The sequence below is a fragment of the Caretta caretta genome, chromosome 8 (assembly GCF_965140235.1).
Source record: "Caretta caretta isolate rCarCar2 chromosome 8, rCarCar1.hap1, whole genome shotgun sequence".
Lineage (NCBI taxonomy): Eukaryota > Metazoa > Chordata > Testudines > Cheloniidae > Caretta > Caretta caretta.
In genome coordinates this window covers 64,856,491-64,878,234 of record NC_134213.1, presented here as the reverse complement: position 1 = coordinate 64,878,234, position 21,744 = coordinate 64,856,491, and the positions used below count along the sequence as shown (strand labels likewise).

At 36.5% G+C, this 21,744-nt stretch overlaps 1 protein-coding gene across 3 annotated transcripts in view; it reads left to right on the top strand.

The window, feature by feature from the left end:
- DENND1B (DENN domain containing 1B) overlaps window positions 1-21,744 on the top strand; it is a 245,469-nt gene that overhangs the window by 104,654 nt on the left and 119,071 nt on the right. For all 3 annotated transcript variants that reach the window (XM_048860501.2, XM_048860502.2, XM_048860503.2), the window contains exons 5-7: window positions 3,211-3,330; window positions 17,493-17,562; window positions 19,953-20,033. In XM_048860501.2, the coding sequence (XP_048716458.2) occupies window positions 3,211-3,330; window positions 17,493-17,562; window positions 19,953-20,033 (271 nt within the window). The remainder of the gene's footprint in view (window positions 1-3,210; window positions 3,331-17,492; window positions 17,563-19,952; window positions 20,034-21,744) is intronic.

Here is a 21,744-nt window from a genome sequence, read left to right as displayed (position 1 = left end):
GGATTTAATTCCAACGTTACCCAAAGATCTCAAGGAAGCCTTAAATTTATGTCTCTATAATATGAATAAGGATATTTAAAAGTACTCCCTATCTACTGTATAATCCAAAGAGCTGTTTCAGTATTATGTAAAAATGGATGTAGACAATTTAAAAAACTTGATTTATTTATGTGATAGATTATAGTGACCCTGAAAGAGCCCTTTGTAGTCTGTAGTTAATAGGTGTTTATACACATTCTTCACTATTTTATGATTTATTACTGTTAAACTAAAATTATATATAAGCATGCATTGCAGGAGTTGCGTATAAAAAGAAAGGCAGAAAAGAGGAATGAGAGAGTGAGTAAAAGGTCAGTAACAGAATATGTAACAATTTGCATCTGTTCATTTTGCTCAAGAAGAGTGGGCTACATTCAGTTAAAATTATCTGCTTTTGACCAACACTTTAGAAAATATTTTTTCAACCAGAACTAGACCAATTAATTCTGTGCTCTGTAATGAAATGTGGAACTATATATAATAATTTATATATGTCAAAGATCTGAGGGGAATTTTCACAATGAGGAAAGCTTGCAGCAGCCATCTTTCTTGTTCTCTGGTAATTGCATAAAGGACTGTTAAGTATTTCTGTAAGAGAGACTTGGGTCCAAAGAAGCTGATAATATTAAACTAATTGGATTTAAATGACATCACTCAAAATCTCTGTAGTCAGAGAATTTATCACAGCATAATGTATACTGTAGGTACACGAATTGGAAGTGTCAACATTTGTTTGTATTGGTAACATCTGCTGAATTTTCATAAAATTTACAATATATGTTTAAGTTGAATTATTATTTATATTCAGAAGACTCCTATCACCATAGTATCTCAGAATTTTGTTATGAGGCTTGAATTGGATCAGCCTGTGCTCTAAATAAGAGGAGAAAACACCAAGTGCTCCTTATTCAGTTAGGAACCCAGGAATTAATACTATAGTTTAGGCTTTGATCCTGCAATCTGATTCAGGTTGGGGGACACTCATGTCTATGTGCAGCTGCGTAGAAGCAAATAGAGCCCCACATAAGCTTGAAGGTTTGCTTGCACAGATTTGATTGCAGCGTCAAAGCCTTCATCTTCTTGCACTTTTTTTTCTTAATGTGCTAGATCTGAGCGTAAGTGTTTTTCTTTGGGAAGCAATTTCCAGAGATAGTGGCCTGCTACTGAGAATGTCTTATCTCCAGCATAAAGCTCTTTTGGCTCAGACAAGTGTAGATGGTATGGTGGATCAAAGATGCTGAGGTGGTCCTTTAATGTAACCTCCTACTGAAACAGTAAATTAGAAACACATATTACTATGTATAGGAGAAATTATTAATTTTATTTGTATTGCTATACTGCCTAGTGGCTGCACCCCCACTGTGCTAGGCATTGTATACTCATACAACAAAAAGAAAATTTCTGCCCCGAAATGCTTCAATTTGCAGTATAAGACTTTGGACAATAGGATACAACAAGCAAATAGGGAAAGCACAAGGTAAGTGAGATGATTATGCTAAATATGCTGTGATCATGTGTAACTACAGACCAGCCATTGCTGAGTGAATTATGGGTATCAAAGAAGCTGTGAGTTCAGGAAGAGATTTGAAAGAAGTGCAGTGCAGATTTTTATAGGGACATCCTCTGTTACAAAGGGGCAAGGTGTAGGAGAAAGCACAGAGGTGTTCACTGGAAAAGTTAACTGATAGGCAATGAAGGTTGATGATGTTGGCAGAGCAAAGATGCGGTTGACAGCTATATACCATATTAGAGGTTCTAAGCTGTGAGAAAGGGCCTTGAAAGTAAAGACAAGTAGTTAATTATTTACCTGCATACTCAAATAGGGCTCATGTTTCAGTACAGCCAATTTATGTGCAGATAGGACCTAATCCAATTGGTCCTTTGGAGGACCAATTTGTTATGAATGCCAAACCGGACATGTTGTTGCTTGTTCTATATTGGTTTTTTATACGGGCTTGGTGCTGTAGAATCTGAGCACCTTCCAGATGTGGATTAAACAATGTGACTAACATTCATTGAATGTAGTTCATTCTTTCTCTCATCTTCTCACAGGAAGAGAATTGTGTGTGCACTATAGAGGTCATTTCCTCCTCCCCCGCTTTATATGTTAATGCTGCTATGTGACAGAAGGCAGCTTACAGAAGTGTATCTTGCATTTGGAGTGGAAGGTGGTAAAGCTTGTAGTGGTCCTTTGTTCCTATGGGAGTTCATTCCATAGTCTCAGACAGGCCTCTGAGAGGGAGCAAACCACACGTGATAGATGTTATTCACTGAATGCAGTGTTGTTTTAGCCATGTCAGTCCCAGGATATTAGAGAGACAAGATGAGTCAGGGAATATCTTTTGTTGGACCAACTCTGAGTAAGTTTTCTAGACCTGAAGAAGAGCTCTGTGTAAGCTCAAAAGCTTGTGTCTTTCACCAACAGAAGTTGGTCCAATAAAATATATTACCTCACCTACCTTGTCTCTCTAAGATGTTACTTGTGTTACTTAAAGAAGTAGATTGGGACAAGGAGCCTGGGAGGGTGTGGGGCTGACAGGAATGGGAACCCCAGGGGTAGAGACTGGGACTTGCTGGGCAAGAAGACTTGGGCAAGGAGTTTCGGGGTGAGAGAAATGAGAAGCTTGGGGAGGGTTACTGCTATACAACCTTAACTCGGCCTCCTTGTGTGTATGCATTATGATGCAGTCTTTAATTAAATTACCTCACACTATTTTTTTCACAGGCACTTAGTGACTTTTGAGTGCTTGACTTTGCAATATTAACATAACTTTAACGTGTGTGTGTTTGTAATAAATTAGAAAGCTCTGTCTCCTGCACAGACAAGCTTTCCCTTTGTGGTAGAATGTTCCACTGTGCATGAGGTGTGGTATGGTGGATCAGCCCTCATCTTGGAATATTATGTGATCTTAGGTATTCAGGACCTAAGCCATTGAGCACCTTGAAGATTAGGATCAAAACTTGCTTAGTTTTGATTACAGGATTTGTGAAAACTTATCACTGTGTTCTCATTTTTCATAGTTTAAAATACTGTTTTTTCCTAGAAAAAGTATTGTCCATGCTGCTAACTGATTTAAATATTTGTAAAATTTTAAAACTGTTGTTTTCTTTTTCAGTGTATTGTCATATATGATTTAGCCATTTTACAATCTGTTTTTAATTTTTTTTTAGGGTGTCCCAAAATCAAGTAGGACAGCACTTTACCTTTGTGCTTACAGACATTGAAAGTAAACAAAAGTTTGGATTTTGCCGGTTAACATCAGGAGGCAAAGTCTGCCTCTGTATTGTAAGGTGAGTGAATATAAGAGAAACTGGAGTTTCTTACTTCATGGACTTGTTATTTTTAGGGTTATAGTCTGTTGTGCTTTAAAATGCATAGAGACTTTTTTAATAGCTCAAAAATCTTCTAAATGATGATGTATACTCACATACCACTGTGTTTCCTTTGTCCATAATAATATTAACAATTAATTTTTGACAAAGGAATAAGTTAAATGATTTTTATAAAATTGAACCGAGGGATAAGCTAAATATTCCTACATAAATAATAGGAAAGATCTGCTTTAAAGAGATATTTGAGAATATTATGTAGCTTTTCTGGCCTGAAATGTTACATGTGTGCTAATATTGATACAGATGTTTCAAGTAGTTCAATATTTATTATTATTAGTTGTATTAATTCTGATGCTATATTCCAGAGTAATCAGTAGGAATTCTTGAGTCCTGAAGATCATTGCATCACAGCAACATTTCTATATACATTCCCTTATGTGTGCATAATTTTCACCAAAAACGAAAGTTAAAATATCAAACATTTGCGGATCAAAACATTTTGAAAAATTTTGATTCAGAAATGACAAAACATTTTGTTTCAGCATTTTCAATTAAAAACGTTTTGATATTCCTGAATCAAAATGTTTTGATTTGGTTTGTTATACTGACCTGAGATGTGCCCTTTCATGTTAGTTTGACATTAAATTGCATTGCCGTGTGGTGGCGTATTGTCTTCTGGGCTGTGTAGTTTTGGGTGCCTGATGCCGCCATTTTCTCCTGTGGTCTGAGCTCCTTAGCTGGACGACACCTGGTATAAGGCACCTGCAGATAGGTGATTCTTACAATGCACCATGCTGCTTGGTTACAGGAGAGACTGCATTGCATCATAGGAGATGTAGTTCTTGTACCAAATATTTCAAACTGACCAGAGCTAAATATTTTGTTTTGGTTTTCCTTATGGAAAATAATTTTAAAAAAGGCCAGTTAAAATTTTCTCATGGGAAATTTTAATTTTACAGAAACTTCATTTTCCATTGAAAAATCATTCTGACTGAAAATTCCTGACAAGTTTTAACAAGCAGCTCAAAAGCTGACAAAACCTAAAGAACAAGAATGCAGCAAACTACTTAATTAAAAGTAGAGCAAAACAAGCATCATCCTCTTTAAAAAGGAGCCTGGCTGCTTGTAAAACCAACTAGGAAAAAATTGGAGGAGCCAGTCTAGCTGCAGTGAAGTACAAGGACAGGAAACAGAAGTTGGTCTCAAAAGGAGAGCCAGCAGCAGTACTTTGCGCAATTCTCGCCTGCAGGCACCGCCACCCCCCCGATCTCATTGGCCGGTTGCTGGCCAATGGGAGTGTAGAGCTGGTGCTCGAGGTGGGGGCAGTGTGCGGAGCCCTGTGGCCCCACTGCCTAGAAGCTGGACCCGCTGCTGGCCGCTTCCGGGGTGCAGCGCAGTGTTGGAGCAGGTGGGCACTAGCCTGCCTTAGTTGGGCAGCGCTGCCAACAGAACTTTTAACAACCCGGTTGGCAGTGCTGACCAGAGCAAGGCAACCCAGTGCCTGGAATGCCGTGACCCAATACCAAGTCTTGACCCACGATTTGAAAAACACTGGTCTAGAGGAGCTGGTGAAGGGCATCAGGAGGTTAGGTGATGTGCTCAGGAAAAGGCCTAGCACCATGTATAGGGAAGATGGGCATAAGTAGGCTGGATACAAAGGGAGAAAGGGAACAGGCAGCAAAGAAGTTTGTAGAAAGAGCATTTTTGTTGTTGCTGAAAATGCCCAATCAAGTCTTTACTGGGATATTCAGCAGCCTCTAATGTAATGACATTGCCTTGCAGGCAGGGTTTTTGGAGTGATTAAAAAATCAATATATTAATGACAAACTGTCTGGTGTTCACTTTTTGCTTTGTCCAAACCAGTGAATAAGGAATTGGATATGAATGTGAAAGTCTGTATTTTCTTATGTATATTAATTGGCTTTCTTACAGTAATGATGATAACTATTTAATAAAAACACTTGAAAAATATATCCATCTTGGCTTTTGTGGAGCGTGAGGATACTGAACCATTTTCTTTGTTATACCTTTTGCTGGCATGTCTTGTTTATGCTCAGGGAAGATTTATTCATGTGCTCTAGCTTAGTGGTTCTCAACCAGGGGTACATATATCCCTGGGATACGTAAAGGTCTTCCGGGGGTACATCAACTCATCTAGATATTTGCCTAGTTGTACAACAGGCTGCATAAAAAGCACTAGCGAAGTCAGTACAAACTAAATTTTCATACAGACAATGACTTGTTTATACTGCTCTATATACTATATTATACTTACCTTTCAGTATATTTATAGTCCAATTGATTTATTTCATAATTATATAGTAAAAATGAGAAAGTAAGCAATTTTTCAGTACTAGTGTGCTGTGATACTTCTGTATTTTTATGTCTAATTTTGTAAGGAAATAGTTTTTAAGTGAGGTGTAACTTGGGGGTTGCAAGACAAATCAGACTTCTGAAAGGGGTACAGTAGTCTGGAAAGACTGAGAGTGACTGTTTTAGCTCACTCCCTTTGCCCACAACCCTTCCTTTCCACATCAGATGAAGAAATAACATTTTCTACTTGTTCTTCTAACGTTGTCTGACTTATCTCTAATGTTATCATAATAAATGCTTCATCAGTTCCACACACTGTAGTTCTGTCTACTTAAAAATAAGTACTGGAGCCAGATCCTAAGCTGGTGTAAATTGGCATAGCTCGACTGTAATCAGTGGAACCTACGTTAATATGAATCAGCTGAGGATCTGGCTGATGGTCTGCTACTTTGTAGAAATAACTAGTGAAATGAAAAGTGGCAAGCTATAATTTTTCACTGAGTCATAATAAAAACATTGCCTTTATTGCTTCTGTTGTGACAATTTCAAATTTACAATGCAATGCTGAATACATAGTTGTACCAACTTTTATAAAACTGTACTTCTGGATTGGTAAAATATTCATCTTTAACTCGAGAGGGAGGGAGTGGAAAAACATCGTTAACTCTGAGTGCAAAGAAATCTTTTCAGGAGTAGAATGCTGCCTTTTGGTTTTCAAAAAGATCATGCTGTTACTTTGTAACACGTTAAATCTTTATCTCCAACAGGATGAGTATTGTTTTTCCACTGTTTTCTTTGTACAAATGGAGTACAATATAAAAGCATCAAGTACTGTAAGGTGATTGTATTAAGTACTCCTTAATACTGAAAATGCGCAGTTTACAAATATGAGATTTCATTTGCTTTAGCAGCTGGCTGTTTGAGATTGCATTGAAACTTTGCTGATAGAATGTATGTATTTCTGATAGATACATATTCGGATCCAATATGGTCTGTACTGTGCATCCAAAATTCATGAGCAGTGGCCAAATGTGTTAGTATTCACACACAGATTTGTGCTAGAATTGCATCTGAGTATCCACAGTGTATGCTTTTTTTTATTTTAAAGATTCACCACATACAAAGGAAATCTTAAATTGATGCAAGTTCTTGAACAAAAGATTAATTTTTGATTGCATCAACATTATCTGTTCTTTTAAGGATTGCTTAAGATTGTTTCCTGTAGCTTTAATAAAGGCAAATTGGGGGAAGATCAAGGGCAGAAGATGAAGAGGGCCCCATTTAGCAAACTGAAATGGTAACTGTGATGGATTCCCCCTGGGATGCCACTTGGAACAGGGGTACCACTGAGCCTGCCTGATCCACCAGCCTAGGTTCGCTTTACACTGTACTGCTGTGCAGTCTGCCGAGCCCTCCTTCAGGCTTCAGACTGCACTTTACCACCACACATAGAGGTAGGGACATATCCAGCTGCAGCTTCACACAGATGCTGAGCTTGGCTCTGAATGGAAAGGCTCAGCTAAGGAACTGCCTGGTACTCAAGTACACCCATCCATAGGGCAAACCCAAAATTGTACCATCTTGTGCTGTGCAGAGATCTGTAGAGCATAAACTCATGAAATTCACCCCCTCCCTCAATGTGGAGAGGAATATACAGTTTTCTGCCCCACATTTATGATTTCCACACACTGGTTTTAGACAAAACAAAACAAGTTTATTAACTACAAAAGATAGATTTTAGGTGATTATAAGGGATAGCAAACAGATCAAAGAGGATTACCTAGCAAATAAAACAAACACGCAATCTAAGTTTAATATACTAAAGAAATTGGATATGTGTAGTAAATTCTCACCCGTAATGTTTTAGCCAGATTCTTGAAGGCAAGCTACACTTGTTGCAGCTTAAAACTCCAGTAATTCCTTTCACAGGCTAGACAACCATCTAGTCTGGGTTGAGCCCTTTTCCCCCAGTTCAGTCTTTTTGTTTCTCAGGTGTTTCCAGCAGTCCTCTTTCTTGGGCAGGGAGTCAGTGAAGAACGAACCACGATGATGTCACTCCTCTGCCTTAAATAGCTTTTGCGTATGTTGGAAACCCTTTGTCTCGCAGTTTGATTCCCACTCCCATCAGTGGAAAAACACTAGCGTTATGATGGAGTCCAGTACCAGGAGACTTGGTCACATGTCCCTGTAGGGCCACCGCAGCCATGACTCAGAGGCTGTTTGCAGCATCCCCAGGAAGGCTTCCCGGTGAGAGCTTAGAATCTTCAAAGACCTATTGTTCTCCCTACTGGTCCTTCCCAACCTGCCATCTAGACTGATTGCATTCTGCCTATGGGCATTCCCCAGGTGTAAACACATTTGTAATAGATGCATAGACAATATTCCTAACTTCAGATACAAAAATGATACATGCATACAAATAGGATAATCATATTCAGTAAATCATAACTTTTCAATGATATGTCACATGACCTATCGTGTATAAGATACATCATAGTTATGCCCTAATCATATCATAACAATATCTCTATGAAGAATATGGGGCATAATGCCACAGTTACATGTAACTAAATTCAGTACAGCCTGTGAAGGTTGTATGGGGAAGCAGGAGCAGGCCAAGCAGAAAGGAGAGAGGAAAGTAAAGAGATTGGGTGGGTTGTTGAGTGCGCAGGTGGAAAGCAGAACAAAAGCAGGGATCCTTCCTTTCACCTGTAGCTTCCTTTTATGGATGGCACCTTGCTATGTGCTAGTCAGTCCCAGACCTCTAAAGAAATAGATTTGATCGGTGGCAGTCCTGCTGAGGTAAACATGATGTCATTAAGTGGCGGCTTCCAGCTGGCTGTGAAATACTGCCCGTCTTGTAGTTAATGGGTTCACTTCTCTTGTAGTTTATTCTTCACTCGAAACTTTAATATGAGGAAACCAGTTTTGACATTGTAGCCACAGGAGAATAAATACCACAAGATGTACTCTTCTTGTACTCATGAAAATGCTTACAGTAATAAAAGAAGAGGAAGAAAAATGCAGACTGTAGGTGGGTGGGTGTATACAGGGAGAATTGTCTCTAAGATAGAATGTTTTTTTCAAAGTTTTCTATAAGGTGGCATCTAGTGTAAGTATATTTTGTTTATGTTGACACAGTGAAAGAAAAATAACCCAGTATATAGATTTAACATCTTTTAATTTTAAAGAAAGAGACATTGATACAATGTACCTTAAATGATTGTGCAGGTTCTGATTCCAGCTACCAAACCCAAAGCCCATTAGAAATAAGTGGGAAACCAACCATATAGTGAATCCAGAAAAAAAATCTGTTGGATTCACGTCCATTAGTTGTGCATGATTCTTTGCAGGACTCTTTAAGACTGTTTTGTGAAGCTCACAATGTAGACTCCTGCTGTGTGCGTGGTCCCCTCCGAACTTTTCAGCTAACATGCCCTCTAGTATGTAAGCACAATGGGGTGCCCCTTCAGAGTGTTTTTTAAATATACCCTGTTGTGCCTGTGTGCTAGATTGGGTCTTTTTTCCAATTCACTTCTTTATATGAATAATGGCAAATGTTTGCAAATTCAGATTTGATTGATATCCTGTAATATGTTTGTAAATTTTAAGTATTCTTCTGTTATCATGGGGGGAAATGTGATTCTTTTATATTTTATTACTAAATATTTTGATAATATTTAGAAAAAACATGTACTACAGATATTGAGCAATACTAAATTAATGTTTTATTGTCTACAACTACATTGTTTGAATAGAAAGGCCAACTATTACAACTGTGATTCATTTTGTTAAAATTTTGCAGTTGCTGACTGCTTCTAATATTGACCTTATGTACACTGAGAAATGCAAGACATCATTAAAAATTTTCTGCCTTAGATTTGATTAATGAAATTTTATGACTGTAAAATTGTCACCTACATTTCCAAATGAAATGCTCTAATAAGGAAGACAGGTTTATATGGTAAGCCTTTGTAGTTCTTCAACTCAGACCATGCTTGAAGCTTTCTCACTCTTCCTTTAGGCAAATCCCTTAGAAGCAGAATGTTTCAATTTTGCACATTTTGTGTCAATTTTCCAGACAGAAAAGTAGCCCCTAGACATTAGACATTTAGCTACGGAAAGGCGGTTTCCTTAGTTTTATTTGATTACTAGAAGTTAGATTCCTGCTGCTAGTTCAGGACTGTTAGTGGTTACCTGACTATTTGACAGAAAACATTTCCTTTCCTTTATTTAACCTTTGACTCATGAATGTAAAAGTTTTATCAGAGCTATTGTAGAAGTATAAGTGAGGTGGAAGTCTACTTACTGCAACAAAGATGATGCATGACTTTGAATAAAAGTTTGAGCTCCTGCCTTGTTGCTACTTTGGATTAGAAAAAAATGCTAAATACACTTTTTAAATTACCCATGAAATATCTTGTGGTAGTGTTTTTTTCATGACCGCAATGTGCACATTTTTAGATACAATCTCCTGGATTTTAAAAGCATTAAATTTTCATTTTCATGATCTGTGTTGCAGAAGTTGAGTTATAGGATTTATTCTTTTCATTCCAAGAAAAATTGGTCATAGCACCTCATATGCCAGTGAATGAATAGATTGTCAAGTTTTTCCATATTTGCTTTTCAGAAGCTTATACATAGTAAACTCTTCAGGGCAGAGACCATGAGTAAAGTTTTCAAAAGTGATAGGAGCTGAAGTCCTATTTTCAAAGGTAATTTAGACATTTAGAAGCTCACATCTCATTGCAAATCAATGAGATTTAGGCTCCCAAGAGTCTGAGGGCTTGTCTGCATGGTAGGGAGTTGCACACTGTGGGAGTGTGATTCCTGAAGTGCACAAATTAGTTGGTCTGTGTAGATGTATGCACCAACAGGGTCTTCATGGACCGATAATGCACAACACATGAGTATGCTTTGGAAATCACTCCCCCATAGCGTGCATTATCGCACCCTGAGCCCTCTCTGGAGAGGGGACTTAGCAGCCTAAGTCACTTAGGTACTTATGAAAACTCCATCGCATATCTTCCTTTGTGTTTCTACAGTGGCTACCACAATGGGGCTTCAAGCCTTTTGTTGTTATTGTAAGGCAGTGAAATAATAATATAATAAATTGATCATACATATTTGTATGAGTTCAAACTTGGGTAGCAAGTGCTTCCTTATTTAGAGACTTCTCTTTTTAATTGCACTCAAAATAAATCAGTGTGGCAGTTTTGAGCCCATATTTATTTTTAATAAAAGCATTAAGGCTCATTTTCTATCAAGATTGTCCGAATCCTGCAAATACTTTCACAAGTAATCCTGTTCAAATCAATGAGATTATTAATGGGAATAAGTGTTTGCAAGCTCAGGCTTTGATATTAGGCTACCGTTGCTCGACAAGAGCCTCTATTGTCCAGTGACAAATAATACTGTATCACATCACTTTTAAAGTAATTTTTAAACACGTATAGTCGTCTCTGTGAGCTTGAAACTGACACATTTCCTCACTGATATTTTTTCTGTTATGCACACATGCTGACTTTTTTTGCAGTGGTGCATATGAATGCAGTGCTGCTTTTACATATATTTTCTTTTTCAATATAAAGAGAAACGATCAGTTAAGCATTTGTTTTAAGAATAAAATTCTCATATAATTACTAGCACCTTTTAGACAATCACACCCAAGAAAAAAAAATATTCAGGAGGTCCAATTGCCTTCTTTTCCCCTCTTTGCAGTGCACTGTTGGAGTATTTTAAAGAAAATAAAGTTAAAAATCTGGGCAGAAACACTGGACTTAATTTGCACTATTGGATACCTGAAAAAAAGATTTGCTTAAAAACCACTCCGAGGTTTTTTGTTTTTTTTTTTAATTAGTTTTGTGCTGTCAGGATGATGTGTATATTTTGTTCTTTTTGTTTTCTGCAACTGTGTGAATTAAGTTTTGCTTCCCTTGCTCTTTTGGTTATAAGTGGCATGCTTAAAATTATTTTAACCTAATTTTCTATGGTTTTAACAGTTTTTAAGCTAAAGGTAATTATTGTTTTAGTATTCCAACTATGAAGTAAAAGGCTTTCTACTGTAGTATTTAAAACATTGTATTCAACTAAGATTTTTACTTTGTTTTCCTTCACTTTATTTTTTATAATTCAAATTTTTGTTAGCAGCTAGAATGTGGGCATATAAAATTAGTTTATTTTTTCTTAAAGGAAGAAATATTTGAAGCACAGTAAGTATGCCTACTTATAAGGAAGGAAAACCTGTCTTAGCTGTGTGCTAAGCATCACTAGTTTCAGAATATGAATATGACCTTTCTCTCTGCATCTATTTTAATATTGTATCAATTTGTGTTTTTGTAGTAAGTGGGAGCTAAATTCATGGATTGTTAGAGATAAATATAAGCATTATGTGAGATTAAAATGGGAACACTTGTTTTTACAGTGTGCTCTTGATAATGAAAAATGAAGACTCAGAAGTCAAGGGACATATATTTTAGAGCTTTGTGTTTTCTACTGAAAAGAGAAACATAGTAGGAAAAGGGTTCAGAGTAGTAGCCGTGTTAGTCTGTATTCGCAAAAAGAAAAGGAGTACTAGTGGCACCTTAGAGACTAACAAATTTATTTGAGCATAAGTTTTCGTCAGCTACAGCTCACTTCAGTAGGAAAAGATACTGTAGTACTACTGCTGAGATGTTGCTACATGGCACAACACAGGAAAATTGATGGATAGTCTAAACTAACACCACGTGACCAGTATGAAAAATGATTCTGTAATTTATAAATTGTACGATGATTTTGTAGATAAATACTTAGAACAAAACACGAATCTACATCACTATATTAGACTGAGAAAGTCACTTTTTATTTGCTATATGGTACAGTGTTTGATATGTGTTGGGTTTTGCAGTTCACAATTTCCCCATTAGACATATATGTTGCATTTCAGTCACCCAATAAACTCTACTATTAACATATTTCCAAAAGATAACAGGAAAGATAATCTATCAGGAAGAAACTTCCAGAAGCAATCATTTTGTGGAATTTTATAGTCCGTGTTTCACCATAACACACAACATTCACTGAGTGCCCTTTAGTTAAGTGTGGTGGGGTACACTGAACAATTATATCCTAGGGTATTGAAGAGCAAATACTGTAATCAAGTTGTGCAGTAAAGTCACACTTTAACTACCATAAATACTACCAGGTAGCATAAACGTCTGTTAAAGCACTGAGATATGGACTCAGATGTAGTTAACAGACGGCACAATGTGCATTAAAGCCTTTTAAAAAAGGCTAACTGTCTAGTGTGTGTCTGTAGCAGCTTTCAGGAAACAGGCTGCTTCAGCCCAAACTCTGCTGACTTGCGGACTCTCTGCAGGAGCCTAAAGCCTCTAGCAGATTTCAGAAAGACATCTGCTTCAGTGTGAGCTGCAGTCACATATTGGGCAAGACATCTGAAGTCATCACAGTTTGGGGAGATGTGTGTTTCTTCAGACAGAAGCAGATTCTTGAAATCTTTATTTTTATTTTTTATCACATCAAATTTTCCAATATTTTAAACCTTACCCATCATCTATATAAAAAAATAAATACTCGTTCAAATTTGTCAGCTCTCTTGGACAGGTCAGTGTCTCTGAACTACACAGAACTGGGACTATCTACTCTTGTGAATTAGCTAGGGTGCAGGCATATATTTCCCAAAAGCTGCTTCAGGGAAAAATATTTTCATTCAAAGTCAAAGCTAATCAGCCTCAGCTGAAATAATGAGAGATGTTAACACATTGCCACTTGTTTTCGTGAGCATATTGATATATGAACAGCTAAAATAGCTAAGTCGTTTCAAACTCTGCCATTTTAAAGATACAGTAGAACCTCAGAGTTATGAACACCTCGGGAATGGAGGCTGTTTGTAACTCTGAAATGTTCGCAAAAAGAAAAGGAGTACTTGTGGCACCTTAGAGACTAACAAATGTATTTGAGCATAAGCTTTTGTGAGCTACAGCTCACTTCATCGGATGCTGTAACTCACGAAAGCTAATGCTCAAATACATTTGTTAGTCTCTAAGGTGCCACAAGTACTCCTTTTCTTTTTGCGAATACAGACTAACATGGCTGCTACTCTGAAATCTGAAATGTTCATAACTCTGAACAGAACGTTATGGTTGTTCTTTCAAAAGTTTACAACTGAACATTGACTTAATACAGCTTTGAAACTTTACTATACAGAAGAAAATGCTGCTTTTAACCATTTTAATTTAAATGAAACAAGCACAGAAACAGTTTCCTTACCTTGTCAAATCTTTTTTTAAACTTTCCCTTTATTTTTCTAGTAGTTTACATTTATCACAGTTCTGTAACATATCTGGTTTTGTTTGTTTGTTTGTTTGTTGTCTCTGCCGCTGCCTGATTGTGTACTTCTGGTTCCAAATGAGATGTGTGTTTGGTCAGTTCGTAACTCTGAGGTTCTACTGTATGCTAGATACACTTGGTACAGAACTACCATCAGTCAGTTTATCCCACTTTTTAAAAACCAGTTCAAATTTTAAAACCTTGAGTTTGATAAAATTGCAATGTGGGGGAGAGGTAATATTTGACATATACATTTAAAAATCTTTTTAAATAGGAAAGTTTTCAAAATAAATGCTCCCTTTTGCATGCTTGCCTCTGAAAATTTGCATATTATTGATCCTTTTTTGGGTTATAGCCTTTCATAAATAAATGTTAGAATTATGAAACCAGGCAGTTTTAAATCAGATGGTATAGATGCCATATTTTATGTGTATTGTATAGTCATACTTGCAGAATAGTGTGTGCTTTTTAAAAAAACTAACAAACAAATAATGGTGAGATATTTAGAACTGGCATAATATGCCAAATGGAAAATACTGTTTTTTCTGTCTCCATTTGTGGAAACAATCAACCCCTCACAACCCTCCATTAATTTATTCTTACAGACATGTCTGGTTAGACACATGGAAAACATAGGATGGGCTTTTATATTCTGTGGAAAGCTTTCTGGTGGTCAAAGATCAGATTTTAAATCCTGAAACTCCTTGGAGTAAAATCCTTGGATAAAAGTCAGTCAGAATCAATGAAGTTTTTCTTAGGTAGATAAATTGAACACCTTACAGTTTCCTCTGGGTTTCACCTGACCCATGGATCATGAATTGTCATTCTTCAGAAGTGCAGATACAGACAACACCATTTATTTCCTTCTGCTGGTCCGCTATCTTTGTGCATTTTTCTGCACTGCCTCTTTGACATGGAATAACTTCCTATTTCTTATGCTCAAATAAATTGGTTAGTCTCTAAGGTGCCACAAGTACTTTTCTTTTTGCGAATACAGACTAACACGGCTGCTACTCTGATTCCTATTTCTGATTCTCCAAGCAAACCATCCTTTCCTTTATTCCTCCAAAAGTCTTATTTTTAAACCCTGCCTACAGGAAGCAAATGCAAAATAATATTTAAGAAAAAGAAAAACATTGCACGTTAGCTTTGGCTTCCAATGTTTCCCGTCTCCTCTATGTCAGCCTTCTACAATTTAAATTCCATGAGGCAGGGACTGTTTTTATACTTGTCTTATGCAGCTCCAAACACTCTGTAGGCATGTAACTAATACTAATAATGTTGTTTATTTCCATGGCTTAATAATCTTCTTTTTGGATTTCTCTTACAGTATTTAGTAGTGTGCTGCAAAGGCAGTAAAATCAGCTGCTATTTCATCCCTTTTGAACACTGCTACTATTATTTTTAATAAAACATTCTCCATAAGATGTGGGAAAATAGATTAGAAGATAACATTGATTCTCAGACTATAACTTTAGTAATGGGCTATTCCCAAACATACAAAGATAGAAAAGGAAAACTGAATCAGGCAAAAGAGGAATTACTATAAGAACCAACAGTGAAGTAACTATAAGAATAGCAAACTAAAATTACTTTTTTCAGAGTATCAGCCGTGTTAGTCTGTATCCGTAAAAAGAAAAGGAGGACTTGTGGCACCTTAGAGACTAACAAATTTATTAGAGCATAAGCTTTCGTGAGCTACAGCTACAGGTACAGCTCACAAAAACTTATGGTCTAATAAATTTGTTAGTCTCTAAGGTACCACAAGTACTCCTTAAGATTACTTTGTAATGTAAACAATCATCATGTCCCAAACTCAAACTAAAATAATAAATTCATACCATTCCCTGACTTGAAAACTGGAGATTCTGTTTCTTCCGCCTGGCCCTCTATTTACTTGGCTTGGTCACCTGAGCTTTTATGAAAAAATCTTAACTCTTCAGTCCACTCATTGGACAAGACTGGCTTCCACACCAACCCAGATCTCCATGAAAACTACTTTAACAGGTTTCCCTTTCCTCTGAGGAAAAGCTTCTAGAATCTTTATCCTGGGTGTTTTCTTTGGCAATTGGCATGCAGCTAGCATAATACTCTCTGATGCATAGCCTTTAAACTTCACAAATATATCCAAAACAGGTATTGGCTGTTATAAATGCAGTATTTCACAGTATTTTTTAATATCCTGTACAATGTACATCTGTGGGTTTCTATGTGATAAAATTACATTACAATATTTTGCTAATGAAATAAGCCTTAAAAAAAGGCTTCCTCCCAAAACTTTTAAACCAATTATAGAATTTGTAGTATTCAATTGGCAGTATTCTAGTGGTACCATTATGTTTGCGATGAAATACTAAAACTGAAGAAAACGTACATAGTAGCTTGTACATATGTAATTTATTTTGGTATTGTTCTGGGTAATAATGGTAAGATTTACTAAATTTAAATTGTGTGCATGAAAAATGATTTTTTTTTTTTTTTTACATTTTAAAAGAATTAATGTCCAGTCATTAGTGACGTCAGCGATAAAAGCCCACCATCTGGACACACAATAATTTGCTGATGCAAAGTTACCGATATGTGTAAGGACTGGAAAGATTGGGACCACGTTTGTTATCTGATAACTACCTTGAGGTCTGAGAATGCCGCATGCATGCGATCTGCAGACTTGGGTTTGAAGATTATTAAATATTCTTTATGTTCATATATTTGTACATGTACGTGCCTAATATCTGTACATGAACATGGCTTCTAAAGTCTCTATAGAGATTATTTTGCAGAGAGACCAATATTTATTTGAAATATTTTTGAATCTATAATAGTGCTTTAGGGACCCAATCTTGCATGGGGTATTGTGTGTGTGGGCTGTTTCGTCCACAGAAAGCCCTAGAGACTTCATGGGGGTTCCATACAGTTATGGCAGTCTGCTCATGAACTACACAATATAGGACTGAGGTCTAAGGCAAATCTAATTTTCACAAAAAGAAATCGCATGAGTGCATGGAACGGTAGCCACTAAGCACATGATGAATTACATTTATATCCACTCAGGAATGTTTGAAATGCTTTTGGTCTTAAAATATAGTTAGAAAAATCAAACAGTTTTGAGATCTTTCTTCACTTTTGTGTCTGTCATGCTTGTTTGTCTTACTGTATAACCAGAAATGGCTTACCTATTGCATTTTTCCTATGAAGTGCTGAAATATAAGCATTAACGGTACTGCTGAACTGGATGTTTAAAAGTATAGTTTTGTATAACAAGCACAACTTTAAGAAATGTAGTTAGTATGCTTCCTGGAAATAATATACTGTCATAAATAAAAAAATACGCAAGTTAGCATTTGCTCAAAATGTTTATGATGGAAGTATGATTAAAGTTAATCTGCAATAATATTATGGGACACTGGAAAATAGACAATAATTTTCTTATTATATTTGGTAAAAATAGTAACAATATACATATTTCTATTTTACAGTTACCTGCCATGGTTTGAGGTATACTACAAGTTGTTAAATACTCTGGCAGATTATTTGGCTAAAGAACAGGTACTTTTAGATACTTGTTTACATCTAATAAACTATTTTACTTGAAATTAATCGTAATAATTTTAAATCCTACAAAGCTGTTTCATACTGTCTGCATGTTTGAACAATGTATTTAAAATTTGCAACAAAATAAAAAATGTATGCATTTTAATTTTGTAAGTTGTCAGAAGTTTGACATATCCCAATGGAATTAAAAAAAAATTGGATATGCTGCTGCCACTATTATGTGGATGTCATGTATTAATTTTTAAAAGCTGCTGAGAACATACTACAGCAAAGTGTCAGAGTCCTTCTGTAAACAAATCCTGGGCTAAGTGTGAGCAGAGTGTCAAGCCACTGGAGAACTCTATGATATGTTGATTGTTAACCAGATAAACCCCAAATCTCAGGAACTATCAGATACAAACACTTTTTCTGAACTGCATTAGATTTGATGTACTACTTTGCCCTTCATATTAACTAAAAACTACTTCGTCATGCTGTCATCTTGACTAGAAGGGGGAAACTGCTTGCAGCACTCAGTGAAGAATCATGATAGTTTAGTTTGCATATTCATGAGCAATTAGATACATTCACAGGATTACTCAGGAAAGAAAATACTGGCATCTGTCTTTATTAAAAGTATTAAAGATAAACTTTCCTGCTTCAAGTATCTAGGTATACTAGATGGTCATTTTCAAAAGAGAAAAAAGTTAGCCATATGCTGTTGGCTGCAGATGTTGAGATTGAAAGAATATACATGCAATAATTATATCTATTGGAAACAGACTAAAGAAAACAATAAAATTTTATGTATAAAGAAAATATAATAGCCCAGTTGCATTAACTTAAGTAAAACGGATTGTAATGGTCACTGAACTCCCGTTGTTAGCATATTAAATCATATTAAATTTTGTTTTGTCTTAATCTTACTATTTAATTGTAATAGTCGGGGCTTTTTATTGAGGTTATGCTTGAAAGACGAGGCTCATGCAGGGCAAGGACCGTCTTTACCTTTGGGTCTTTCTCATTGCTTGTTGGCACTAAACAAATAAATAGTAGTTCAATGTATAGCTGACAAAGCTGCAACTTTATTATAGTATATGTTAAAGAACTCTACGTTTTAGTGGGCCAGAAGTTCTTTCTGGCACTGTACAAAGTGAAAGTATTCGATTTGGTGTACTGCCTTGTCCCCTGTCTCTTGGACTAATAAATCTATCAGAGAGCTCCTTCTTGTCTCCCTGACCAGTCAAAGATCTAAACCTAAGGCCTTATTTGCTAATACCTGAGTAATTCCACCCATCTTTGCATAGAGAGATGGCAGCCCTCTTCAGACAAATTGGTTCAGTTTATATGAAAGTTGAATGTACAGTTCTGCTGACATGCTGAACCTTTCTCCACATTTAGCTTGATCTCATTAGCCAAACTGTTTTATAATATTTCAAACTGTTGTGCTTGCCTGTTCCATTTAGGACCGAGTTTATGAATATAAAAATCATGATCTAGGTTCCATTATCACTCCTAAGTACAATTCTGTTTGGAAACCAGGTTGTGACACCTTAAACAGACCCAGTAACAAAAAACACATTTGAGTTGTGTTTCCACAGCAACTTTATTTACTGTACTACCGTATGACATCTGTATGCATTCACATGTACCGCTCTGCCTAATGATGTTTGCGTTAATGCATTTTGGGAAATTCAGAGGCGCTACCCCATCGTCTAAGTAGGGGTTAGAGTGCCTGTAGGACATATACATGGAGCGCCACAAGCAATCCAAAGGGAAATGCATCCTGGGAGACCCTATTATATGTAGAGCTGGGAGGAAAGAAGACCCAGGCAACTCAGTAACACAGATATGATTAGGGAGAATTGTCTTTGAAGCAACATAAGTATAGTGACCCGTTCAGGTCACAGAAAGACAACCATGTGGCAGCCTAGGCACATTAACTGCCATGGTGATTAAACTTGTGCTAACCATGTTGTGTACAGATCCAAGCCATATGTAGAGTCCACCATATCTTTGCTTGATTATAAATTCAGTTAAATGTTGTATAGAGAGGTCCAAAGGCTAATACAATTTTAGAAAGGTGTTGTCAGGCCAGATAAACTGTGTTAATACCATTTTTAGCTTGAAAAACCCCGTTTTTGAAGGGGTTCAAGTAACATGGTTAAATTACATCTGTATATCAGGAAGTGTAGAGAAAGAAAATAAATGTTAAAAAAACTGACTTCAGAACTTGCAAGTGATGATCATTCTTTGAGCCATAAAAATAGATTGTGCTTGTACTTTAATATATGGCAGTTGCACTATGAGATTATCTGTGATGAAATGAAAATATATTTGTTAAAGTGGAATATGTATTCTTTGTATATGATTATTAAGTACTTCTTTTTAAATATTTCCTGTAGGAAAATGACTTGAATGATATGTTAAAATCACTGTATAGCCACCCTGTGCCAAAGGCAAACACTCCTGTCAGTTTAAACGTGGTAGGTATCCTGTGTAATGTCTCTCTATTGTAAAAATGTACTCAGTTTCTTGTGGTATTGGTGCTAAATTATTATCATCTCATCATATTGCCTCCTATTGTTAAATGGCTTACCATACTGTATTCACTTACTATGTAAAATGTGTGTGTGTGTGTCTATGCAGACTCCAGTCCTAACCTAGCAGAAATTGAGGTTTGCTGCATGGGTAAGAGGGCAAGCTACCATAGCAACTGGCAATGCTACTCCCTATCTTGTTCATTGCCAGCTGTCTCAGATGAGTATCTTTAGTTCCTCCTGCTGTGGATCAAGATCCGCTCCATGGCCTCTGAACACCTGAGTAGGGAAGGGTATGTCATATGTCAGTCTGAGCTTGGCTTTTCTACTGCCTGCCTGCAGTTGCACCTTTTCCCATTTGTGCTTGATCATGCCAGGGTGGAGTGCGGAAAAGGGTAGGGAGGGTTTTACTGAACTGTGTAAAGATTTCTGCAGGTCCAGACCAATGAACTTGCACACATGTAAGCTGATGTGGGAATGTGTCCTAAAATTGTAGAGGATTATGGCTCCCACAGGAGCAGCAAACTGTTGTACTCATCACTTACTGCTATCATACTGGATTTGCTTTTCAAAGAGTACAACTCCCTTAGATAGGGTGACCAGATATCCTGATTTTATAGGGACAGTCACGATATTTGGGGCTTTGTCTTATATAGGCGCCTATTACACCCCACCCCATCCGATTTTTGACACTTGCACCTTTCATAATTAATATTTTTTCTGGGTGAAATGGTATTTTTGAATGGCATGCTAAAATATATACTGGCTGGGTAGAAAAATAAAGCAGCATGCCAAATGTGGGCAAGTTAATGTTAATATGAGAACCAAAATTTTTGCAGTTCTTGACCTTTTTTGTCTTTTGAATTTTTAATATTAATGAAGCATTAGGTTGTAAGTTTTTTGCATATAATATATAGTATTTCCGATTTGTGTTTAGAATTGTTTGGGGTAATATTTTCAATTGACTCAAAATGTGAACTGTCCTTAAAATGATTGGAATCTGGTTGCTGACTGCATCTGGGTTAACAGTATTGGGGTCTTCCTTTTTTTAAATGTAAACTTCTTCATTGTTGAGAAGTTTAACCTAAAATTACATTTTTATTACAGCCTGGATAAAACAGTGTTTTGTGATTCTTCTGTTGGCCTAATGTACAATTCTTGGAGCATCTTCTAGCTCACATCATCAGTGATGCTGGTACACATGTAAGGAAGTGACTAAAATCTCAGTTGTTTTTTGCTGCTTTGCAAATAAGTGTTTCCCAAATGAAATATCATAAATAGCAATACAAAAAGAATCAAGTTTCTTAGATTCATAGAGTTTAAGAACTGATGGGACCATTGGACCATCTAGTTGGACCTGTATATGACAGGCCATTACATTTCACCCAGTTATCCCTGTGTTGAACCTGTTAACTTGTGTCTGACTAAAGTATAACTTGTGTTTGGCTAGAGCGTATCTTTCATAGATTCAAAGGCCAGAAGGAATCATTGTGATGATCTAGTCTCTCCTCCTGTATAACACAGGCCATAGAACTTCCCCAAAATAATTCCTAGACCACATATTTTAGAAAAACATCCAATCTTGATTTAAAAATTATCAGTGATGGACAGTCTACCATGACTCTTGGTATGTTGTTCCAGTGGTTAATTACTCTCA